The sequence below is a fragment of the Myxine glutinosa genome, chromosome 5, assembly GCF_964187855.1.
Source record: "Myxine glutinosa chromosome 5, kmMyxGlut1.1, whole genome shotgun sequence".
Lineage (NCBI taxonomy): Eukaryota > Metazoa > Chordata > Myxini > Myxiniformes > Myxinidae > Myxine > Myxine glutinosa.
This window is the reverse complement of record NC_136265.1, coordinates 896,179-919,025: the sequence shown is the minus strand read 5'-3', so window position 1 is coordinate 919,025 and position 22,847 is coordinate 896,179. Positions and strand designations below refer to the sequence as shown.

Here is a 22,847-nt window from a genome sequence, read left to right as displayed (position 1 = left end):
TGTGCTGTTTGAACAGAGGGAGTTGGGGAATCTCCAGGAGAAAATCTCCTAATGTAATCATGTTGTGCTGTTTGGACAGAGGGAGTTGGGGAATCTCCAGGAGAAAATCTCCCAATGTAATCATGTTGTGATGTTTGAACAGAGGGAGTTGGGGAATCTCCAGGAGAAAATCTCCTAATGTAATCATGTTGTGCTGTGTGGACAGAGGGAGTTGGGGAATCTCCAGGAGAAAATCTCATAATGTAATCATGTTGTGCTGTGTGGACAGAGGGAGTTGGGGAATCTCCAGGAGAAAATCTCATAATGTAATCATGTTGTGCTGTTTGGACAGAGGGAGTTGGGGAATCTCCAGGAGAAAATCTCCTAATGTAATCATGTTGTGCTGTGTGGACAGAGGGAGTTGGGGAATCTCCAGGAGAAAATCTCATAATGTAATCATGTTGTGCTGTGTGGACAGAGGGAGTTGGGGAATCTCCAGGAGAAAATCTCATAATGTAATCATGTTGTGCTGTTTGGACAGAGGGAGTTGGGGAATCTCCAGGAGAAAATCTCCTAATGTAATCATGTTGTGCTGTTTGGACAGAGGGAGTTGGGGAATCTCCAAGGGAAAATCTCCTAATGTAATCATGTTGTGCTGTTTGGACAGAGGGAGTTGGGGAATCTCCAAGGGAAAATCTCATCATGTAATCATGTTGTAATGTTTGGATAGAGGGAGTTGGGGAATCTCCAAGGGAAAATCTCCTAATGTAATCATGTTGTGCTGTTTGGACAGAGGGAGTTGGGGAATCTCCAGGAGGAAATCTCCTAATGTAATCATGTTGTGCTGTTTGGACAGAGGGAGTTGGGGAATCTCCAGGAGGAAATCTCCTAATGTAATCATGTTGTGCTGTTTGGACAGAGGGAGTTGGGGAATCTCCAAGGGAAAATCTCCTAATGTAATCATGTTGTGCTGTTTGGACAGAGGGAGTTGGGGAATCTCCAGGAGGAAATCTCCTAATGTAATCATGTTGTGCTGTTTGGACAGAGGGAGTTGGGGAATCTCCAGGAGAAAATCTCATAATGTAATCATGTTGTGCTGTTTGGACAGAGGGAGTTGGGGAATCTCCAAGGGAAAATCTCCTAATGTAATCATGTTGTGCTGTTTGGACAGAGGGAGTTGGGGAATCTCCAGGAGAAAATCTCACCCTCTTTCGAATTTGCCAAAGAATTGATCCAGCACAATTTGGTGAGTTGAAAATCTCAGAATAAAATAAATGATCCCAGGAGTGTTTTTGGCCTCTTAACTGAAATATTAACAGAACAATTTTTTGCTCCAAGTGTATTTATTTTTCCTGACAGTCGAAAAGATGTTCACCTGTTCTGTAGCTGCTTTTAAGATGGGAAGACAATAAGAAAACTGATTGTCCATCCGCGCATGTTCACCTGTTTCTGCAGCCATGTTTCGTGTGTACCTGGGTCTAGGTGGTGTTCCAAGAGGGTGAAGGTGCTTTGCAAGTTCTTCCTCCCTTGATTGATGTTATTCCTGAAGCTCGGCTCAACTTGGCCATTTTCCATATTTCTCAAGGTTTGAGTTGTTGAACAGAAAGATCTCATCCGAACGTTTTGTATATTTTTCCTATTTTGTTCTGATAGATCATGAACTACAGAGTTCATTTGGACACTTTTATTACCTCCGGAACCGGAAGTGGACAGAGATTATTTTTTCACCCCTGTTTGTCTGTCTGTGTCTGTGAGCAGGATAACTCAAACATTTGTGAACAGATTGAGACGACACTTGGTGGGCACGTTGGGTGTGTGACGAGGACGAATTGATTCGATTTTGGTGAAGTTCCGGATCTGGTTACGAAAATTTTCAAGTGATTCTTCATTGTTGAGAGATCGGGTCAAAAACGATACAAAGCACGTGATACCTCATGATATGTCCAAAGAACCTAATTTCGTTTGCATAGTTGATGGTGTCGGACAAAGTATCATCAGACACGGGGAAGAATTCTCCTGGGAGACGAAGTGGTGTACGGTACACTAGCTCCGCAGTGGAGCATGCAAGATAGTCTTTTTGTACGGCTCACGTACCAAGCATCACCATAGGTACGATGTCCGTCCAGTGCGTGCATTTGTCATGCAGTTTCATGGAAGACTTGAGTTGGTGGTGGAAACGGTCCACCATGGATGGTAAGCCTCGAAATAGCCTGTTGCCTCTAAATCTTGTGTCCCAAACCCATCCCTCTCTGTACCCACCGTACCCAGTCGTACCCAGCTGCTCCTGGACTCTGTGTCCTTTCCTCCTGACAAGGTGGAAAAGTTTCTGTCAACCCTCGACTCTGATTCTGCAACTGGACCTGACGGCATCAGCCCACGGGTCCTAAAATCCTGTTCTTCCGCTCTTTCACTCCCTCTCTCTGTTCTCTTCACCCTCTCTTTTGCTCAAGGTCACCTGCCATCTGCTTGGAAATCTGCCAACATCACCGCTTTGCACAAAAAAGGTGCAAAAACAGATCCTAGCAACTACAGACCGATCAGCCTTCTCCCAATTATCAGCAAAGTCATGGAATCCATCATTGCTTCAGATATGAAATCTTTCCTCTTCTCCAATGACTTGATCTCTGATCATCAATTTGGTTTCAGACCTGGTCACCCTTCTCTGGACATGCTGCTTCTGCTTTCTCAACAATGGATGGAGGTCCTCAATGCCAAACAGGAAATTAGAGCTGTCTCCCTTGACATATCACGTGCCTTCGATACGATCTGGCACCCCGCTCTGCTCACCAAACTCTCTTCTTTTGGTATCCATGGAAATCTCCACGCATGGCTGGCGGACTTCCTCTCTAGTCGTAGTCAACATGTGGCCCTGAATGGGTTTCTCTCATCTCCTCTTCCTGTTCAGGCTGGAGTTCCCCAAGGCAGTGTTCTGGGCCCTGTGCTTTTTCTGGTCTTCATCAATGATCTCTCTGACTCTCTTGAAAATCCTCTCTATCTCTTTGCTGATGACTCTACTCTCTGTCGCTCCATTCTTCATCCCTCAGATCGGCAGTCTGCAGCCTCCTCACTCTCTGCAGACCTGGACAAAATCACAGACTGGGCAAACAAGTGGAACATGTCTTTCAATCCTGACAAATCTCACACTCTTACGATGTCTCTCCGAAAAGACCGACTGGCCAACCCTCCCATCCACTTTCTGAATAATCCTCTCCAAGAAGTTCTGTCACTCAAGCTTTTGGGTCTCACTATCTGCCATGATCTTTCCTGGGAAAACCACATTTCAAATCTGGCCTCCAAAGCCAGTCGCCGACTGGGCATCCTCGGTCGTGCGAAGTCCTTCCTTGGCACACCTGAGCTCCTCACCACATACAAGGCTTTCATCCGCAGCTCAATGGAATACTGCTCTCCCCTCTGGGCTGGTGCTCTTGCCTCACACCTAGCTCGTCTTCACGCTGTTGAAACCAAAGCATTCTTTTTTTTTTTTTTTTTTTGTGCATACAAGATCGAGGCTCGTGAAAGAGCGAACATTAATCACACAGAAAGACAAACAGACACATACAACAAATAACATCGGGAGCGGTAGACAAGATGGGGAGAGAGGGGGAAGGACACAAACAAAACATTTGAGAGCAGGGACTGAGAGACATGGAGACATCGAGAGATCTGTGGGAGGGAGAGGGCTTTGGGGGGGAGGCATGTGAAGGGGGGGGGGGGGTGGGAGAGGTATAAACATATGTACACTGCCAGGACTTCCAGGAAGGAAGTTGGAATTTCAAACAAGGTGGATCTGGGGTGAATTAGTGGGGGTAGTAAAGATCAAGGTTTTGGATGGGGGAAGATAAGAGATGGTGGTGAACAGCTGTTTTAAAGACCTGGAGGGAGGAGTGGGATTGAAGGGAGTGTGGGAGTTTGTTCCAGAGGCGGGAGAAAAGAGGAATGAAAGAGTGAAGGTGAGCAGAGAGCCGAGATTTCGGCAGTTTAACCATCAGAGGGTTGCTGGCAGATCTTGTGCGACCTGTAGGAATATTTGGGGGACAGAGCACAGAGAGAGCTGGGGGAGCAAGGCCGGAGAGGAGTCGGTAGAAGACAGAAAGACCACCTACCTGCCTGCGGTGAGTGAGTGAAAGGCCCTCAGAGATAGCTTCATCGCGGGAGATTCCAATGATTTTGAAAGCTTTGGATTCAACAGCGTGAAGCCGAGCCAGGTGTGAGGCAGGAGCACCAGCCCATAGGGGAGAACAGTATTCCATTGAGCTGCGGATGAAAGCCTTGTATGCGGTGAGGAGCTCAGGTGTGCCGAGGAAGGACTTCGCACGACGGAGGATGCCCAGTCGGCGACTGGCTTTGGAGGCCAGCTTGGAAATGTGGTTTTCCCAAGAAAGATCATGGCAGATAGTGAGACCCAAAAGCTTGAGCGACAGAACTTCTTGGAGAGGATTGTTGAGAAAGTAGATGGGAGGGTTGTCCAGTCGATCTTTTCGGAGAGACATAGTAAGAGAGTGAGATTTGTCAGGATTGAAAGACATGTTCCACTTGTTTGACCAGTCTGTGATTTTGTCCAGGTCTTCAGAGAGAGAGGAGGCTGCAGACTGCCGATCTGAGGGAAGAGGAATGCAGCGGCAGAGAGTGGAGTCATCAGCAAAGAGATAGAGAGGATTTTCCAGAGAGTTGGAGAGATCATTGATAAAGACCAGAAAAAGCACAGGGCCCAGCACACTGCCTTGGGGAACTCCAGCCTGAACAGGAAGGGGAGATGAGAGAAATCCATTCAGGGCCACACGTTGACTACGACCAGAGAGGAAGTCCGCAAGCCATGCATGGAGATTTCCATGGATACCATAGGAGGAGAGTTTGGTGAGCAGAGCTGGGTGCCAGACCGTATCGAAGGCACGTGATATGTCAAGGGAGACAGCTCTGATTTCCTGTTTGGCATTGAGGACCTCCATCCATTGTTGAGACAGCAGAAGCAGCATGTCCAGAGTAGAGTGACCTGGTCTGAAACCAAATTGATGATCAGAGATCAAGCCATTGGAGAAGAGGAAAGATTTCATATCCGAAGCAATGATGGATTCCATGACTTTGCTGATAATTGGGAGCAGGCTGATTGGTCTGTAGTTGCAAGGATCTGTTTTTGCACCTTTTTTGTGTAAAGCGGTAATGTTAGCTGATTTCCAGGATGCTGGCAATGACCTTGAGCAAAAGATAGGGTGAAAAGAACAGAGAGAGGGTGAGACAGAGTGGCAGAGCAGGATTTTAGGACCCGTGGGCTGATGCCGTCTGGTCCAGTTGCAGAATCAGAGTCGAGGTTTGACAAAAACTCCTCCACCTTGTCAGGAGAGAAGGACACAGATTCCAGGAGCAGTTGGGTTCGACTGGGAAAGGTGGGAACAGAGAGAGATGGGTTTGGGACTAAGGATTTTGAGGCAAACACAGAGTTGAGGCATTCGGCTTTGTCACGTGCGATGTCAACTGTGTGGCCATTTGAGGTAAGGGAGGGGATGGAGGGGGAACAAACACCAGAAACGGATTTGACCAGACGCCACCAGGATTTGGAGGAAGGAGACAGGTTTGAGAGTTCATTCTTGAGTGAGGAGAGATAGTGCTTCCTGGCACTCCTGAGGGTAGACACACACTTGTTCCGAGCTTGGTGGAAGGAACTGAGATTGCCTTCAGTTGGATTAGCCTTCCAAGAGGCAAAGGCAAGTTGATTCAGGGCAACTGCCTCACCACAAGATTCAGTGTACCATGGACGGGAGGAAGGGTAAGACAACTGAAGGCGAGATGGGATAAATCTGTGCATGAGAGAGATCAGTTTGCTTTGGAAGAATTCCCAGGAAAAATTGATGTCAGAGGCAGTGGAGATGGGAGACCAATCCAGACGATTGATGGCTGCTTGAAGACCGTCCCAGTTGGCCTGAGTGAAATGCCAGACTCGTCGACGCTGAGGAGGCTCTCTGAGAATGGCCAGAGAGATGTCCACTTTGACAAGCACATGATCAGAAGAACCGATTGGGGCAGAAGAAGAGCAGCAGACATTAGCAGGGAAGTTTGTCATAATCATGTCTAGAAGAGAAGATACTCCATTGGCTGAGATCCGGGTCGGGAAATTGACAGATTGTGTCAATCCCAGTGAGTCACAGAAGTCCTTTGCTGAGGTGCCATGACTGGTGAGAGAGGAACCCACACCCAACCAGGTGGCATGATGACAGTTGAAGTCACCACATATGAGGAAGAGAGAGTTGGGATGAGTGGATAGAAGTTGGTCCATGTTGTCAGACAGTGAAATGTAGATGGAGTCATCACTGTTTGGGGGACGGTACAGAACACATATGAACAAAAGGTGGGAGCGGAGAGGAAGCCGTAGCCAGAGGTACTCCTGGGGGTGAGGAGGAAAGAGGGCAGTGCAAGGAGAGTGAGGAAGAGAGTTTTTGATAAAGATAGCCACCCCACCACCAGGCCGAGGCTGAGGTCTATCATACCGGAGGAGGGAGTAACCAGGAAGAGATATTAAGGAATCAGAGACATCTTGAAGGAGGAAAGTCTCTGTTAAGCAGATCAAGTCTGGATTGTCAGAAGCAACCTGTATGGAGAGAACAGTCAGGTTTGAGCGAAGGCCCCGGATGTTTGAGGTCCATACCGTTAATGAAGAGAGAGGGGGAGCATGGGGTACAGGACAGGGAAAGGGAGGAGTAGGGTAAGATGAAGGATGAGAGGGGGAGGTAGGGAGAGCAGTTGATAGTGTGTCAGATATTGCAGAAGAGTTCCAAGAAAGGGAAGGATGAGGAGGATGAAAGGTTTGATGGTGAAGGGATGAGGCACAGTGAGGGGTTGTTTGAGGGGGGGCAGAGGAAAGTAGAAGGTTTGGGGGGGTGGAGGTATGAGATAGAAGGGAGACGAAGTGGGGAGGAGGCAGCTTGGAGGAGGAGGGGGGAGGAGGGAGAATTGGAGAGGAATGGTATGGGGGGAGAATCGAATGGGAGGGGTTGGGGGGGGAGTTTTGAAGGGGAGGAGTGAGGGGGGAGTTTAGGAGGGGAGGGGCAAGGGGGGAGTTTTGGAGGGAAGGGGCAAGGGGGAAGGTTAGAAGTGGAGGGGCAAGGGGGGAGTTTAGGAGTGTAGGGGCAAGGGGGGGGATTTGGAGGGGAGGGGCAAGGGGGGAGTTTAGGAGGGGAAGGGCAAGGGGGGAGTTTAGGAGGGGAAGGGCAAGGGGGGAGTTCAGGAGTGGAGGGGCAAGGGGGGAGTTTAAGAGTGGAGGGGCAAGGGGGGAGTTTAGGAGTGTAGGTGCCAGGGGAGGGATTTGGATGGGAGGGGCAAGAGGGGAGTTTAGAAAGTGGATGATTAATGAAAGACGAACATTGATAACAAATTGGGTTTGTTGTGATTTTCAAGTTAGCAATCCGATTCAGAACGATGGAGGAGGGGTGGAATGAATGTGAATTCAGACCATGTAGTGAGGGAGACGTATAAGATATTGAATTTCTTTTTTTTGAAGTGGAATGAGTTGGAGAGGAAATTGAGAAAAGCCTTTTAAATAGGAAGAAATACAGCGTGTTGTAATATACCACTGAATAAAACACAGAAGGGGAAAGGTTAAACATATTTAAATAATATTTAAACAGAACTGTGAACAATCTTATATGCACAAAAACCAACGGGGGGAGAGCCAAGAGGGACCACCGCGAGTCACGTGAACAGGGCAAACGGTGGATGGCAAGGAGATAACGGGGGCGGGGCGAACAGCACACCTGGACAGAAAATACAGGATGAGACAACAGTACACGTGGAGGAAGGAAAATAAATGTTTTTGTTTTTTTTTTTGGGTTGTTTTTTTTTGGGGGGGGGGGGTGGGGATTTAGAACGTTAGACAGAGTATTATGTTCGGGGTAGAAGGGAAAAAAACTAAGAGCCAAGCAAAACACGCTTAAGTTAACAAAACACCGACGGGGGTACAACTACAAGGCCACACACGAGGAGCAGAACACGATTAATTAATTACGAGTTACAGGAAATTCAAACCAAAACTAACGATAATCAAACAATATCGCATGGACGATAAAATAACGAGTTGAAATTTGACAATCTATCTGGGGAAATGGGGGAGAAACACGTGGTCGAAGAACGAACGAACGAATATAAATGAATAAACGAATGAGCAACAGAGAAGGTAGTCTTTTTTTTCCTTTTTCTTTTTAAGTTGAGATTTACATAAGGAAGTAGGCTATGGGGTGAAAAGACTGGGAAAACAGAGAACGAAAGTTATTGGATCACAAACGACGGAACGCTGAGAGAAAAACAAAGCCTCAAGGTTGTACAGTGTACACTGTACAAGGCCTCTGCTCAAGACACGACACGAATTAACACGATTTTCAATACAGGTATTAAAGATTTGCACCGAAAATCTTCGTCGGGACAATATACGTACATACACCATTAAAGAAATACAGTTATAACGAAAACACAAATGAGAACAATTACTTAACTTCGATTTCGATGGAGAGCGTGTAGAGCTGCGAATAAACGAAACCCTCGCCAGCAAGACTGGAAACGGAAGGAATCAATGGAATCTCCCGCGATGAAGCTAACTCCAAGGGCCTCTCACTCACTCACTGCAGGCAGGTGGGTGGTCTTTCCGTCTTCTACCGACTCCTCTCTGGCCTTGCCCCCCCATCTCTCTCTGGGCTCTGTCCCCCAAATATTCCTGCAGGTCGCACAAGATCTGCCTGCAACCCTCTTATGGTGAAACTGCCAAAATCAAGACTCTCTGCTCACCTTCACTCCTTCATTCCTCTTTTCTCCCGCCTCTGGAACAAACTCCCTCACTCTCTTCAATCCCACTCCACCCTCCAGGTCTTTAAAACAGCTGTTCACCACCATGTCTTATCTTCCCCCATTCAAAACCTTGATCTTTTCTACCCCCGCTAATTTCACCCCAATTCCCCTGTTTTGAAATACCAACTTCTGTCCTGGAAGTCCTTGGTGTCCTTGTGTTTTATACTTCTCCCACCCCCCCCCCCCCCTTCCCACGCCTCCGCCCCCCAAGCCCTCTCCCTCCAACACATCTCCGAATGTCCCTGCTCTTAAATGTTGTGTTTGTGTGCTTCCCCTTCTCTCCCCATCTTGTCTTCCGCTCCCTCTTTTTATATATTTTGTTTGTCTGGTTGATTTGTTTGTGAAGTAAATGTTCGCTCTTTCACGAGCCTCGATTCAGTATCCCCAAAAAAAAAGAAGAAAAAAAAAGCGATGGTTTGCACATGGTAGGTCGGCAGGAGTGGAGTCAGCTCGCGGCTTCCACGATCTGTGGTATTGGATGATTGAACAGCAAAATGTGTGATCCAACTGTGGGCAAAGGGCCTGGCAATGGTAGGTGCGGTGCTGTCAACTATCGGTGTGGCCTCCAATCGATGGGTGAAGCGTTCAACACAAGTCGGTAAACATCAGTGCCCGTTTGAAGGTGCTCGTGGATCGACGAAATGCACGGGGACCCAGTTGAAACGCCTACCTCGTCTGGTGTTTAAAAGCTACCGAGTGGTGCCACAGTATGAAGTCGGATCTTCGGCATTTAAGACATTGCTTGTCCCAGTGGCGCGTGTTGGCGTCGATGTGTGGCCAGACGTAGTGAGCGGTGACGGGTCGCTCGGTTGCTCGAATACCCGGATGCACGAGCGAGTGAAAAGTGTCGAAGACCGTATGACGGAATAGCTCAGGGACATGAGGGCACGACTGTCCTGTCTGTATCACACACGAGGGTAGTGTTTGTCCGGAGCAGCGGAACCTCGCGAAATGTAAGTGAACCTGCCGCACACTGTAGACGGTGCAGCCCCGTGTCCTCTTGTTGTGTGTTGTGTCCTCTTGTGTGTTGTGTGGAGCTCCGTGTCCTCTTGTTGTGTGTTGTGTGCACTTGTTGTGTGTGTGTGTACTTGTTGTGTGTGTGTGTACTTGTTGTGTGTACTTGTTGTGTGTTGTGTGTTGTGTGTACTTGTTATGTGTTGTGTGTACTTGTTGTGTAGCATGTCCATGATCCCATGTTGTAGCATGTCTATGATCCCATGTTGTAGCATGTCGATGATCCCATGTTGTAGCATGTCGATGATCCCATGTTGTAGCATGTCGATGATCCCATGTTGTAGCATGTCGATGATCCCATGTTGTAGCATGTCGATGATCCCATGTTGTAGCATGTCGATGATCCCATGTTGTAGCATGTCGATGATCCTATGTTGTAGCATGTCGATGATCTCATGTTGTAGCATGTCGATGACCCCATGTTGTAGCATGTCGTCAAACTCCTGGCGGGCAACGGGTGCTACTCGGTGAGCACGTTCAAAACCAGGGGGGGCCCATGATCTCCATGTGATGCGTGATCTGATGGTCGATGGGCTACATTATCGGCGATGGGCTGGATTATCGCCGATGGGCTTGTTTATTGGCGATGGGCTGGATTATCGGTGATGGGCTGCATTATTGGTGATGGGCTCGATTATCGGCGATGGGCTGGATTATTGGCGATGGGCTGGATTAATCGGCGATGGGCTGGATTTATTGGCGATGGGCCGGATTATTTGCGATGGGTTGGATTATTGGCAATGGGCCGGATTATTGGCAATGGGCTGCATTATTTGCGATGGGTTGGATTATTGCCCATGGGCTGGATTATCGCCGATGGGCTCGATTATTGGCGATGGGCTGCATTATTGGCGATGGGTTGGATTATTGCCAATGGGCTGGATTATCGCCGATGGGCTCGATTATTGGCGATGGGCTGGATTAATCGGCGATGGGCTGGATTTATTGGCGATGGGCTGGATTTATTGGCGATGGGCCGGATTATTTGCGATGGGTTGGATTATTGGCAATGGGCCGGATTATTGGCGATGGGCTGCATTATTTGCGATGGGTTGGATTATTGGCAATGGGTCGGATTATTGGCGATGGGCTGCATTATTGGCGATGGGTTGGATTATTGCCGATGGGCTGGATTATCGCCGATGGGCTCGATTATTGGCGATGGGCTGCATTATTGGCGATGGGCTGCATTATTGGCGATGGGTTGGATTATTGCCAATGGGCTGGATTATCGCCGATGGGCTCGATTATTGGCGATGGGCTGGATTATCGGCGATGGGCCGGATTATTGGCGATGGGCTGGAATATTGGCGATGGGCTGGATTATTGCCGATGGGCTGGATTATCGCCGATGGGCTCGATTATCGGCGATGGGCTGGATTATCGGCGATGGGCTTGATTATTGGCGATGGGCTGGATTATCGCCGATGGGCTCGATTATCGGCGATGGGCCGGATTATTGGCGATGGGCTGGATTATCGCCGATGGGCTCGATTATCGCCGATGGGCTCGATTATTGGCGATGTGCTGGATTATCGGCGATGGGCCGGATTATCGGCGATGGGCCGGATTATTGGCGATGGGTTGGATTATTGCCAATGGGCTGGATTATCGCCGATGGGCTCGATTATCGCCGATGGGCTCGATTATTGGCGATGGGCTGCATTATTGGCGATGGGCTGCATTATTGGCGATGGGTTGGATTATTGCCGATGGGCTGGATTATCGCCGATGGGCTCGATTATTGGCGATGGGCTGGATTATCGGCGATGGGCCGGATTATTGGCGATGGGCTGGAATATTGGCGATGGGCTGGATTATCGCCGATGGGCTCGATTATCGGTGATGGGCTGGATTATCGGCGATGGGCTTGATTATCGGCGATGGGCTGGATTATCGCCGATGGGCTCGATTATCGGCGATGGGCCGGATTATCGGCGATGGGCCGGATTATTGGCGATGGGCCGGATTATTGCCAATGGGCCGGATTATCGCCGATGAGCTCGATTATCGGCGATGGGCTGGATTATCGGCGATGGGCTGGATTATCGGCGATGGGCTGGATTATCGGCGATGGGCTGGATTATCGGCGATGGGCTGGATTATTGGCGATGGGCTGGATTATCGGCGATGGGCCGGATTATTTGCGATGGGCCGGATTATTGGCGATGGGTTGGATTATCGGCGATGGGCCGGATTATTGGCGATGGGCTGCATTATTGGCGATGGGTTGGATTATCGCCGATGGGCTCGATTATTGGCGATGGGCTGGATTATCGGCGATGGGCCGGATTATTGGCGATGGGCTGGATTATTGCCAATGGGCTGGATTATTGCCGATGGGCTTGATTATCGGTGATGGGCTGGATTATCGGTGATGGGCTGGATTATTGGCGATGGGCTGGATTATCGGCGATGGGCTGGATTATCGGCGATGGGCTGGATTATCGGCGATGGGCTGTATTATTGGCGATGGGCTGGATTATTGCCGATGGGCTGGATTATCGCCGATGGGCTCGATTATCGGCGATGGGCTGGATTATCGGCGATGGGCTGGATTATCGGCGATGGGCTGGATTATCGGCGATGGGCTGGATTATTGGCGATGGGCTGGATTATCGGCGATGGGCTGGATTATCGGCGATGGGCTGTATTATTGGCGATGGGCTGTATTATTGGCGATGGGCTGGATTATTGGCGATGGGCTGGATTATTGGCGATGGGCTGGATTATTGCCGATGGGTTGGATTATCGCCGATGGGCTCGATTATCGGCGATTGGCTGGATTATCGCCGATGGGCTCGATTAATCGGCGATGGGCCGGATTATTGGCGATGGGCTGGATTATTGGCGATGGGCTGGATTATTGCCAATGGGCTGGATTATCACCGATGGGCTCAATTTATCGGCGATGGGCTGGATTATCGGCGATGGGCTGGATTATCGGCGATGGGCCGGATTATTGGCGATGGTCCGAATTATTGGCGATGGGCTGCATTATTGGCGATGGGTTGGATTATTGCCGATGGGCTGGATTATCGCCGATGGGCTCGATTATTGGCGATGGGCTGGATTATCGGCGATGGGCTGGATTATCGGCGATGGGCTGGATTATCGGCGATGGGCTGGATTATCGGCGATGGGCTGGATTATTGGCGATGGGCTGCATTATTGCCGATGGGCTGGATTATCGCCGATGGGCTCGATTATTGGCGATAGCCCGGATTATCGGCGATGGGCTGGATTATTGGCGATGGGCTGGATTATTGCCAGTGGGCTGGATTATCGCCGATGGGCTGGATTATCGGTGATGGGCTGGATTATTGGCGATGGGCTGGATTATCGGCGATGGGCTGTATTATTGGCGATGGGCTGTATTATTGGCGATGGGCTGGATTATTGCCGATGGGCTCGATTATCGGCAATGGGCTGGATTATCGGCGATGGGCTGGATTATCGGCGATGAGCTGGATTATCGGCGATGGGCTGGATTATCGGCGATGGGCTGGATTATCGGCGATGGGCTGGATTATTGCCGATGGGCTCGATTATCGCCGATGGGCTCGATTATCGCCGATGGGCTCGATTATCGGCGATGGGCCGGATTATTGGCGATGGGCCGGATTATTGGCGATGGGCTGGATTATTGGCGATGGGCTGGATTATTGCCAATGGGCTGGATTATCACCGATGGGCTCGATTTATCGGCGATGGGCTGGATTATCGGCGATGGGGTGGATTATCGGCGATGGGCTGGATTATCGGCGATGGGCCGGATTATCGGCGATGGGCCGGATTATCGGCGATGGGCTGCATTATTGGCGATGGGCTGGATTATCGGCGATGGGCCGGATTATTGGCGATGGGCTGCATTATTGGCGATGGGTTGGATTATCGGCGATGGGCTGGATTATCGGCGATGGGCTGGATTATCGGCGATGGGCTGGATTATTGCCGATGGGCTCGATTATCGCCGATGGGCTCGATTATCGGCGATGGGCTCGATTATTGGCGATGGGCCGGATTATTGGCGATGGGCTGCATTATTGGCGATGGGTTGGATTATCGCCAATGGGCTGGATTATCGCCGATGGGCTCGATTATTGGCGATGGGCTGGATTATCGGCGATGGGCCGGATTATCGGCGATGGGCTGGATTATCGGCGATGGGCTGGATTATTGCCAATGGGCTGGATTATCGCCGATGGGCTGGATTATCGGCGATGGGCTGGATTATCGGCGATGGGCTGGATTATCGGCGATGGGCTGGATTATCGGCGATGGGCTGGATTATCGGCGATGGGCTGGATTATCGCCAATGGGCTGGATTATCGCCGATGTGCTCGATTATCGGCGATGGGCTGGATTATCGGCGATGGGCTGGATTATTGGCGATGAGCTGGATTATCGGCGATGGGCTGGATTATTGGCGATGGGCTGGATTATTGCCAATGGGTTGGATTATCGCCGATGGGCTCGATTATCGGCGATGGGCTGGATTATCGCCGATGGGCTGGATTATCGGCGATGGGCCGGATTATCGGCGATGGGCTGGATTATTGCCAATGGGCTGGATTATCACCGATGGGCTCGATTTATCGGCGATGGGCTGGATTATCGGCGATGGGCTGGATTATCGGCAATGGGCTGGATTATCGGCGATGGGCCGGATTATTGGCGATGGGCCGGATTATTGGCGATGGGTTGGATTATCGGCGATGGTCCAGATTATTGGCGATGGGCTGCATTATTGGCGATGGGTTGGATTATTGCCAATGGGCTGGATTATCGCCGATGGGCTCGATTATCGGCGATGGGCTCGATTATTGGCGATGGGCCGGATTATTGGCGATGGGCTGGATTATTGGCGATGGGCTGGATTATTGCCAATGGGCTGGATTATCACCGATGGGCTCGATTTATCGGCGATGGGCTGGATTATCGGCGATGGGGTGGATTATCGGCGATGGGCTGGATTATCGGCGATGGGCCGGATTATCGGCGATGGGCCGGATTATCGGCGATGGGCTGCATTATTGGCGATGGGCTGGATTATCGGCGATGGGCCGGATTATTGGCGATGGGCTGCATTATTGGCGATGGGTTGGATTATCGGCGATGGGCTGGATTATCGGCGATGGGCTGGATTATCGGCGATGGGCTGGATTATCGCCGATGGGCTCGATTATCGCCGATGGGCTCGATTATCGGCGATGGGCTCGATTATTGGCGATGGGCCGGATTATTGGCGATGGGCTGCATTATTGGCGATGGGTTGGATTATCGCCAATGGGCTGGATTATCGCCGATGGGCTCGATTATTGGCGATGGGCTGGATTATCGGCGATGGGCCGGATTATCGGCGATGGGCTGGATTATCGGCGATGGGCTGGATTATCGGCGATGGGCTGGATTATCGCCAATGGGCTGGATTATCGCCGATGGGCTGGATTATCGGCGATGGGCTGGATTATTGGCGATGGGCTGGATTATCGGCGATGGGCTGGATTATCGGCGATGGGCTGGATTATCGGCGATGGGCTGGATTATCGCCAATGGGCTGGATTATCGCCGATGTGCTCGATTATCGGCGATGGGCTGGATTATCGGCGATGGGCTGGATTATTGGCGATGAGCTGGATTATCGGCGATGGGCTGGATTATTGGCGATGGGCTGGATTATTGCCAATGGGTTGGATTATCGCCGATGGGCTCGATTATCGGCGATGGGCTGGATTATCGCCGATGGGCTGGATTATCGGCGATGGGCCGGATTATCGGCGATGGGCTGGATTATTGCCAATGGGCTGGATTATCACCGATGGGCTCGATTTATCGGCGATGGGCTGGATTATCGGCGATGGGCTGGATTATCGGCAATGGGCTGGATTATCGGCGATGGGCCGGATTATTGGCGATGGGCCGGATTATTGGCGATGGGTTGGATTATCGGCGATGGTCCAGATTATTGGCGATGGGCTGCATTATTGGCGATGGGTTGGATTATTGCCAATGGGCTGGATTATCGCCGATGGGCTCGATTATCGGCGATGGGCTGGATTATCAGCGATGGGCTGGATTATCGGTGATGGGCTGGATTATTGGCGATGGGCTGGATTATTGGCGATGGGCTGGATTATCGCCGATGGGCTGGATTATCGCCGATGGGCGCGTTATGGACAGGAAGTCATAAAGTACTTTCTGAAAAGGGCACATTGGCATGGACGGAAGACATGTGATGTTCAGCGACAAAACAGTGGATGTTTCACCGAGAACACGAAGCTGTGTCGAGGCATCGGATAGACGGGAATGTTTGACGTCTCCAGGTAGATCAAAATGACGCAAACAATCCACACCTGGGATAGAGTATCTTGTGTTGGCAATAGTAACCACCCATGGAAATGAGCGACGTAAACCCAAATCCAGCTGGAGGAGACGTTCTCCCAAAGTAGCAACAGCACTGATGTTAGTGGCAGATAGTGAATATTCCTGTCGATTTTCCTTTCAGCAGCAGAGGGTGGCACTATGCCCACTATGCCCACTATGCCCACATCTGCCTCTGTATCTACAGGAAAACGAAGTCCGCTATTATGATCCACGAGGAAGAGAAGGCGACTGACGTGCGGCCTAGGTGAACTTGTCGCCATTAGTTGTGGGCCTCGTCGTATCCCTGTGACCAGTAGTACCAGCACGGTGCTCAACACTAACGAGCATTAACACCGAGGGTCATGTGGTACCAACACCATTCTGGAGTGTTCACTGTAGGTAGCCTGAGGTACGGCATTTCTCTGTTCCTACCGGGGGTGCAGGAAGACGGGCACGGCTGGCATTGCACGGCCTGGAGCTCCGGAACAAGCTTTTTAAGTTCCACCATTTCAGATAAAGCCATGCAATATGGTGCAGATATGCAATATGGTGCAGACATGCAATATGGTGCAGACATGCAATATGGTGCAGACATGCAATATGGTGCAGATATGCAATATGGTGCAGATATGCAATATGGTGCAGACATGCAATATGGCACAGACATGCGATATGGTGCAGACATGCAATATGGTGCAGACATGCAATATGGTGCAGACATGCAATATGGTGCAGACATGCAATATGGTGCCGACATGCAATATGGTGCAGACATGCAATATGGTGCAGACATGCAATATGGTGCAGACATGCAATATGGTGCAAACGTCGCATTGGCCACGGTCGGTGTAACGATGTCGATGACATGATCGGCCAGATCCGCAGCGGCGTGTAGTGCCAGCTCTGCGTTAGCTGCAAGTATCATGCGGACGTGTGGTGGTAAACGTTGGCAGAACAACTCATGAAGGAGTGACTGGTCCATGGTGCCATGGCGGTCACCAAGAAGCTGCTGCATATCATGCAGTACTTGTGTGGATCTTATGAGGGCGGTCTTCAAAATGGTGTACGGGTTTTCCATCGGACGTTATAGTAAAATATCTCTCACCTGTGTCGCATGACTCTCGTCATGAGGAGCCAACAATGTTTCTGAACCGCATCAACTCGGTAGTGATGTTCCCGGTATCAAATTGGGCTTCGACTTGTATAAACCACAGCTGTGGCTCATTAGGTCAAAATGGCGGCAGCTTCATCGAAACCGCTGCCCAGGTGAAGCTGCTTGAGTGTCTGGGAGGGGTCTTTTATTCATCCTCCAAGCTTCTTTCCTCATCCCCTCTGTCTGTGAAGCCACTATCCTCTTTGGTCCAGGTCCTCCATGAGCTGAGATTGAGATATCTGTGCACAAAATAACCTGAAAGTTTGACTCGCAGTTGTTGGTGCGTTCAGTGGCTCACCAAACTCAGTTCTCGCTCACCAAACCACTCCACATTGTTTGTCTACAACTGATTGCAGCAAAAGGATCTAACAAACCAACGAATCTTTTGAACTCGTTTGTTTTCACCTGAAAATGTTGCGTTGTACAACCTGACTACCTAAACAATGTGGGATAGATCCATTTCATCTCAAAATGAGTGCCTATCCAAGTAAATAGTCATCCCAGTACTTTGCTGGCATCATGGAACATTACATGGCTTGGCCTTAATGTCTTTATAGTGTTTGTTTGTTTTGACACATTGGACTCAAACACGTTTCCTGACATCCGACAGATTAGAGAAGCTTCCAGGAGACATCATGTGGTATTTGTAACCACCCATCGATGAGCCGAGTTGTTGGGTGGGAGAGTGGGTGAAGCGTTTCGCTTTGCTCGTCAATTTCTTTGGTTGCCCATTGGGAATTTGGACACCCTGTGATGGAACATGGACCAGTGCGGGATTGCTTCTTGGGCACGAGAACGTTCATAGTTTGCCAGCAATGTTCCGATGCTCTTTGGGGAGTATGGCCTCCACCACTACCATCAATAAGCCAACATGCAATGTGCTATTATCAGCCAATATCTACCGTGATAACACTAACATCCAGTGGTAACTTCCTTGTCTTTTCAGATGACATCAAAGAAGCTTACAACATTATGAAGGATCTGGAAGCATTAACCCCACAGGTCTGTGTCATGCCTTGCTCCTTACTCAATCCCAAGTTAGCCGATGCCCTCCTGTCCCATTTTTGCTTGTGTCTCAATCCCAAGTTAGCCGATGTCCTCCTGTCCCATTTTTGCTTGTTTCTCAATCCCAAGTTATCCAATGCCCTCCATGCCCATTTTTGCTTGTTTCTCAATCCCAAATAAGCCGATGCCCTCATGTCCCATTTTTGCTCCTCACTCAATCCCAAGTTAGCCGATGCCCTCCTGTCCCATTTTTGCTTGTTTCTCAATCCCAAATAAGCCGATGCCCTCATGTCCAATTTTTGCTCCTCACTCAATCCCAAGTTAGCCGATGCCCTCCTGTCCCATTTTTGCTTGTTTCTTAATCCCAAGTTAGCCAATGCCTTCCTATCCCATTTTTGCTTGTTTCTCAATCCCAAATTCACTGATGCCTTCCTGTCCCATGATGCCCGACAGTTGCCCAGCACATTTGCTGATTGGCAAGGGAACCCCGACCCCGAATGTTCTCGATGGGCGTCAAGAAAGGACATGAGGACCTGCCCCAAAAGGAACGATTGGTCATGGCCATGGACTGAAGTGGTGGGGCGTGAGGATTGGTTAGAGTGTGACGTCATCATGGAACATTCAAGAACGGAGGAAGAAAAAGACTCCACTCTCTGCCGCTCCACATCCCAACTCTCAGATCGGCAGTCTGCAGCCTCCTCACTCTTTGCAGACCTGCACAAAATCACAGACTGGTCAAACAAGTGGAACATGTCTTTCAATCCTGACAAATCTCACACTCTTACTATGTCACTCCAAAAAGACCGACTGTACAACCCTCCCATCTACTTTCTCAGCAATCCTCTCAAAGAAGTTCTGTCACTCAAGCTTTTGGGTCTCGCTATCTGCCATGATCTTTCCTGGTAAAACCACATTTCCAAGCTGGCCTCCAAAGCCAGTCGCCGACTGGGCATCCTCCGTCGTGTGAAGTCCTTCCTTGGCACACCTGAGCTCCTCAACACATACAAGGCTTTCATCCGCAGTTCAATGGAATACTGTTCCCCCCTCTGGGCCGGTGCTCCTGCCTCACACCGAGCTCGGCTTCACGCTGTTGACACAAAAACATTCAGAATCATTGGAATCTCCCACGATGAAGCTAACTCCGAGGGCCTTTCTCTCTCTCACCGCAGGCATGTTGGAGATCTTTCTGTCTTCTACCGACTCCTCTCTGGCCTTGCCCCCCCATCTCTCTCTGGGCTCTGTCCCCCAAATATTCCTGCAGGTCGCACAAGATCTGCCTGCAACCCTCTTATGGTGAAACTGCCGAAATCAAGACTCTCTGCTCACCTTCTCTCTTTCATTCCTCTTTTCTCCCGCCTCTGGAACAAACTCCCACACTCTCTTCAATCCCTCTCCTCCCTCCAGGTCCTTAAATCAGATGTCCGCCACCATCTCTTAACTTCCCCCATACAAAACCTTGATCTTTTCGATCCCCGTTAAAAGGTCAACTCAAGGTCAAACTTCTAAAATCATCAATTTTCATCTGAAAAATCGTTACTTTTCATCCTATTGACCCAAGCGTTGATCAAGATCGTCAATTTAAATCTTGATGAAATGGAGAGTTTGCTGGATTAATGGTATCCCGTTTGGGGGGTCGGGGGGGTCGATTTTGCAACGATCGTATTCTGCATGACATCTTCTTGTTTGTTTATTTATTATTTTGTTTTCTATACACATCGAATACCAAATTAAATGTGTAAAACCAGACATTTCCCATGAGGTTGAAGACTGTTTGGTGTGCACTGTATTTGTAGGAGATCATTTTGAAGGCAGTGGTGAATGCAGCAATTGGACAAGAGACTGGCTCTGTAAGGAACTTCGACATAATTTTTTGATTCATAATCTCTCTTAAAGTACAAGATAATTTTTTTTTAAATCGAGAACCCTCAATAATTCCCCTATACTAAAACTATATCACTTCGGAGCCTTATATTTTGTGTAAATGTAACCTAATGTTACAGAAACATATGGCATGATCCACCCAATTGATTACCTTGAATTAAGTGCTGAAAGTGTCCACCACCATGTTGCATTGTTGCAGGTACAAATTCATTATTCGCAGCTGCTCTCCGACACAGTGTAGCATTTTTGGGGGAAATTGCTGATTGCGTCACTGATTACTGCTTTCAATTCATCAACAGCGCATGGATTTGTAGCGTACACTAACTACCGTATATCCTTCAAATAGCCCCACAAAAAAATATCTGGCGACGTAAGATCTGGGGATCAAGCCATGATGACTTGGACAGCACACGGTCACCAGAGTAGCGTAAGTTCGTTCATGCTGTATCGCGAGGTGTGACTCGTGGCGCCATCTTGCTGAAACCATCCATGGTTGTTTTCATCATCTGTAAGGTGCCCAGGAAATTCATGGATTATGTTGACGTAACATAGAGTTTACTGTTTCTAAGAAGAAAATTGGGCCAATAATTGTTTGCCGACTTGCAGCACACCGAACACCAATTTTGCGGAATGCAATGGCCTTTCTTGCATCCCATAAGGTTGTTCACTTAGCCATAAACGAGTGTTTTGTGAATTTACATGCCCAGAGAGATGAAACAATGCTTTGTTTGTTAAAAACACAACATCCAAAACATTGTGTTGTTCTCTTACCATCCTCTGGAGCCACACGTTTCTCTTTATCTGGCTCCAGTAACTGATGCAGCGCTTGGATTTTGCAGGGATCAAGTTTGAGTGTCTTGACCACATTCCTTGCACTGGAATATGAACAGTGAGCTTGTTGTGCTAAATGTCTCAGATATTTTCGGCTTTCTTCCATTCTTTCCCGTACTTCATCCACTTTCTCCCGTGTAACAACACTTGGTGGGTGCATGTGCTTTTTAACTTTCACACACCTGTTTCTCTAAACCACTTCACCCAGTTTCTATAACACTGATTTTTAACTTTCACACACCTGTTTCTCTAATCTAGCGGCTAGGGTGCCGGCTTATGATCCGAGGATCCTGGGTTCGAATCCCGGTCGATCGCTGAATTAACGCCAGGGGGGTTGACTCAGCCTGTCATCCTTCCGAGGTCGGCTAATTGAGTACCAGTTCACTGGTAATTCCCTGTTTGTCGTTAAAGGCGGCGAAAAGGGTTGGCGTCAGGAAGGGCATCCGGCCATAAAACATTGCTTCAAAAAGTGGACCAAAAAACAACAACAACCACGGTTCCCGAAAAAGGCCAACCCCCGCCTTGCGGGGAAAAATGGCCTCTAAAGGTGGTTATTTTTTTTTTATACACACCTGTTTCTCTAAACCACTTCACCAGTTTCTATAACATTGATTTTTAACTTTCACACACCCGTTTCTCTAATCTGCTTCACCAGTTTCTATACCATTGATTTTTAACTTTCACACACCTGTTTCTCTAATCTGCTTCACCAGTTTCTATATCATTGATTTTTAACTTTCACACACCTGTTTTTCTAATCTGCTTCACCAGTTTCTATATCATTGCTTTTTAACTTTCACACACCTGTTTTTCTAATCTGCTTCACCAGTTTCTATATCATTGCTTTTTAACTTTCACACACCTGTTTTTCTAATCTGCTTCACCAGTTTCTATATCATTGCTTTTTAACTTTCACACACCTGTTTCTCTAATCTGCTTCACCAGTTTCTATATCATTCATTTATAACTTTCACACACCTGTTTCTCTAATCTGCTTCACCAGTTTCTATATCATTGCTTTTTAACTTTCACACACCTGTTTTTCTAATCTGCTTCACCAGTTTCTATATCATTGCTTTTTAACTTTCACACACCTGTTTCTCTAATCTGCTTCACCAGTTTCTATATCATTGCTTTTTAACTTTCACACACCTGTTTTTCTAATCTGCTTCACCAGTTTCTATATCATTGCTTTTTAACTTTCACACACCTGTTTCTCTAATCTGCTTCACCAGTTTCTATATCATTCATTTATAACTTTCACACACCTGTTTCTCTAATCTGCTTCACCAGTTTCTATATCATTGATTTTTAACTTTCACACACACCTGTTTCTCTAATCTGCTTCACCAGTTTCTATAACATTGATTTTTAACTTTCACACACCCGTTTCTCTAATCTGCTTCACCAGTTTCTATAACATTGATTTTTAACTTTCACACACCTGTTTCTCTAATCTGCTTCACCAGTTTCTATATCATTGATTTTTATCTTTCACACACCTGTTTCTCTAATCTGCTTCACCAGTTTCTATATCATTGATTTTTAACTTTCACACACCTGTTTCTCTAATCTGCTTCACCAGTTTCTATATCATTGATTTTTAACTTTCACACACCTGTTTCTCGAATCTGCTTCACCAGTTTCTATATCATTGATTTTTAACTTTCACACACCTGTTTCTCGAATCTGCTTCACCAGTTTCTATATCATTGATTTTTAACTTTCACACACCTGTTTCTCTAATCTGCTTCACCAGTTTCTATATCATTGATTTTTAACTTTCACACAC

General features: G+C 48.4%; 1 protein-coding gene across 2 annotated transcripts in view; it reads left to right on the top strand.

Moving 5' to 3' along the window:
* The window catches only part of IFT56 (intraflagellar transport 56), a 182,098-nt gene that overhangs the window by 87,315 nt on the left and 71,936 nt on the right, over window positions 1-22,847 (top strand). For both annotated transcript variants that reach the window (XM_078777482.1, XM_078777484.1), the window contains 4 exons: window positions 1,151-1,225; window positions 1,462-1,564; window positions 18,285-18,340; window positions 20,137-20,190. In XM_078777482.1, the coding sequence (XP_078633608.1) occupies window positions 1,151-1,225; window positions 1,462-1,564; window positions 18,285-18,340; window positions 20,137-20,190 (288 nt within the window). The remainder of the gene's footprint in view (window positions 1-1,150; window positions 1,226-1,461; window positions 1,565-18,284; window positions 18,341-20,136; window positions 20,191-22,847) is intronic.